A 3,337-nucleotide genomic window follows, 5' to 3' on the forward strand; every position below is an offset into this window, starting at 1 on the left:
AGAGGGGGGAGAGAGAGTTAAACAGAAAGAAAGCGAGAAAAAGCGGTGGAGAGAGAGAGAGAGAGAGAGAGAGAGAGAGAGAACAAAACTAAAACGAAGGATATGATTCAATAACTATAGTGTCTTGATGTCACCATCTCTGTTGTATACGGGGAATTTGTTAACCATAGTGATAGTTAGTGCTTGGCACTTGGTTCTATGAACATCCTTACTGTACCAACAGATATAGATTGTTGTTTCTCTTCTGACAAATTTACTTTTTGTGAGACGCTTTGGTTAAAGGCGTCTGCTAAACGCCCTTCATGTAAATGTAACAGCATCACCAGCCCTCTGTACGCACATGAATATGCATTTAGGATGAGAGAAAAGCCGTTTCATTTGTAAAAGTTTTCACTTGGACAAGCTTCCAGACTGCGGAACCGTTGTTAAGCAATAACCATGAAGCAGCTGCTGGATAATGATCCGCTGGTGGAGGAGACCCTGGGATCCAGCAGGGGGCGCTAATTCACCACGAATGATGATCGCGTCGTCTGGAGAGCCCAGCAGTTCGGATGGTTTATGTGTTTAATAGACAATCTGGCTGTCTGTCGTTTTAGATTACAGTGATACGTTTGACGGTAATGTGGCAGCGGATAACAGTCCTATCATCGTTTATAAAGTTCAAACATGATTAAATATTTCAATCTTACACTAAACGTTTCCTAAACCGATCAAAATGACAGAAGAGCTGAACTTCAGAGTTCTTGGTGTTACTGCAGGTCGTTTGGGGTGCTCACTCGCTTCAACATCCAGTGATGGTGCTATAAATCATAAGTGCACATCTGCACCCATGATTTATAGGCTAAATAATGTATAGCCTAGGACAGTGTTGCCAGATTGGGACCGATTTATTTTCCGTCCACTCTGGCAACCCTGGCTGCAGCGCTCTGGAGCCAGTTTTGCCAAATTGGGCGAGAAATCAGTCCCAATCTGGCAACGCCGGCCCAGCATACCGCGACACTGGACGTGTTTTCTCCCCCCGGGTTTGAGCTCTGTCGTCAGGGGTGGGAGGTCAAGAGAAGAGGCCCCACCACACCCCCTCTCCTCTGTAGTGACGGCTCTCGCTGGGATCCCGCTGTGTGTGTGTGTGTGTGTGTGTGTGTGCGTGCGCGTGCGTGCGTGTGTTTGTGCGTGCGTGTGTGTGTCTCTATGCGCTGATAGTGAAACGTCATAAAGCAGTCAGCTGCACGAGCTGCGACTACTTTAATATTAATTAATGTACAAATTAAAGTAGATACAATAATAACCTATCTGCTCTAACGGCCTGGGATAGACCAGTGAGGGGACCGGTGGTGACAGGGTTAGGGTGAGGGTGAGGGTGAGGGTGAGGGTGGTGACAGGTCTCTCTGACTGTGTTACATTCCGTTGGATCCCTGGGTTCAACCACCCAGCGGAGCAGGGGGCAGACCGGACCCCCCAACCCTACTGATGGGGGAGACATGAGGAGGAGGGGTGAGGGAGGGGGAGGAGAGGGGGGGGGCAGAGGGGGAGGCAGAGGGGTGGGGGGGAGGAGTGATGGAGGGAGAGGGGTGAGACAGAGGGGTGAGGCAGAGGGGGGGAGGCAGAGGGTGAGACAGATCTTCGTACAGTAAACCTTTGATCTATAAAGATGGTTTGAAAAGAGGAGAGAAGATGAATGAAGATAAATCAGTAAGCGGTTGTTCTGCTCTGAGATCTCTCGGTAATCGGGTTGTCTGAGTGGAGGTTAATACGCCCCCAGATAAGCGTGTTGTATTATACATGTAATATATATATTGATATGGATCAGACCTATGAAACGTTTTACAGAGCAGACAGTTATCAGTGGACGCACAGAAAACTAGAGATCCATTAGTTCTGACTGATGAATAATCTCATGTAACGTGTTTCACACCTTTGAATAAATCGGATTCGGATGGAATCCCAAAGCCTATGGAGCGAAAACAATACTCTTCTTTTGTTCAGTGAAAACTATATATATATATATATATATATATATATATATATATGTGTGTGTGTGTGTGTGTGTGTGTGTGTGTGTGTGTGTGTGTGTGTCTCTTATGGTTGTTCTCTTTCACAGCTGCTCGTAACTCCAGAGTTGAGTTCTTTTTTCTTTGATTCCAGAGTCGGGAGGAGAGAGACTAGGACCAGAGTCCCATTTCCATGTGAACCTCCCGTTTTACGGTGACATTTACTGCGTTGCCGCGGTGGTCTTAGTAAGCGATCGCCGGCAGATAGGGTGGCCGGTTCCAATCCCTGGAGCCTCAGCGCGTCACAGATGGAGTCATTAGGATCCTCTGTTAGCATCATAGCGGACAACATCCGACCTGAACATGCGCCTATAAATCAAACCATATTTACAACTTGTAGTGAATGAAGATGATATTGTCTACAACTGGCCCAGACTTGAATTCTTCCCTGATGTAGGAGGGTTAGACATGACAGCTATGGCGTATAATGACACACTAACATACGTGTAACATACTTACACGCTTACATACTTGTAACATACTTACATCAAATTGATAGAGAAGGTAAAACAGCTAAATGTTCAGCATTCAGGTAACACAGTCTAGTTCTTCTTTTAAATCGATAACAATCAATTTAGACATCAAATACATTTAAAGGAGGTCCATGACATCATTTAAACGGATCCATCACGATGCGGAGATTATCAAGGTTACCTCACGTTACTGCCTAACCAGAATAATGATATCAGCTAATTATTAGTTCATATAATTGCACAAGTGACACATTCAAGGTAGCCTAATAATCTCAGTCCAGAATTATGTGTGGGATAGAACGTAATCTTATTGCGGTGTTTCTGGCACTAGTTTTGAATGAGCGACGATTCGGAACACATCGGAACCTGTTGGAAAGTCACAGAGACGTTTGGGGTCAAACTCTCAGGCAAACGCAGTGTCCCATCTCGCCCTCTTGTTGATTCCTTCCCTCCCTGTCCTTGTGTTTCTCTGACTGTCCTCTCTCACCCTAATTGTCCTCACCTGTCCCTCGTTAACAGTCCCCTACTGGTGGATTCAGCGTGTTTCCCTTCCCTTGGGCCAGTTCGTCTTGGTTCTTTGTATCAAGCTGGTTTTCTGACTCCTACCCGTTTACTCCCGCCTACGTCTTGGTCTTCTCCCTGCCGGATTGTTTCCCTGATCTACAACTGATCTCCCGTGTACTGACCTATCCGCTAGTAAAGATCATTCTTCCTAAGGACTTCTGCCTCGAGAGTCGTGCTTTGCGTCCTGTTCCCCTGCTGCTCACCAAGCCGTGGTACGCCGCTGACAGTGTCTCGGTGTATCCCTGTGTTTAG

The 3,337-nt window shown here is 46.4% G+C and overlaps 1 protein-coding gene across 1 annotated transcript in view; it reads left to right on the forward strand.

Moving 5' to 3' along the window:
• The window catches only part of slc2a15b (solute carrier family 2 member 15b), a gene marked incomplete at both ends in the record, with an annotated part of 20,912 nt that extends 17,575 nt beyond the window's left edge, over positions 1–3,337 (forward strand). The window contains one exon of the mRNA XM_079730415.1: positions 3,219–3,337. Coding sequence (XP_079586541.1) covers positions 3,219–3,337 — 119 coding nt within the window. The remainder of the gene's footprint in view (positions 1–3,218) is intronic.

This window comes from Pollachius pollachius, assembly GCF_949987615.1.
Source record: "Pollachius pollachius genome assembly, chromosome: 2".
NCBI lineage: Eukaryota > Metazoa > Chordata > Actinopteri > Gadiformes > Gadidae > Pollachius > Pollachius pollachius.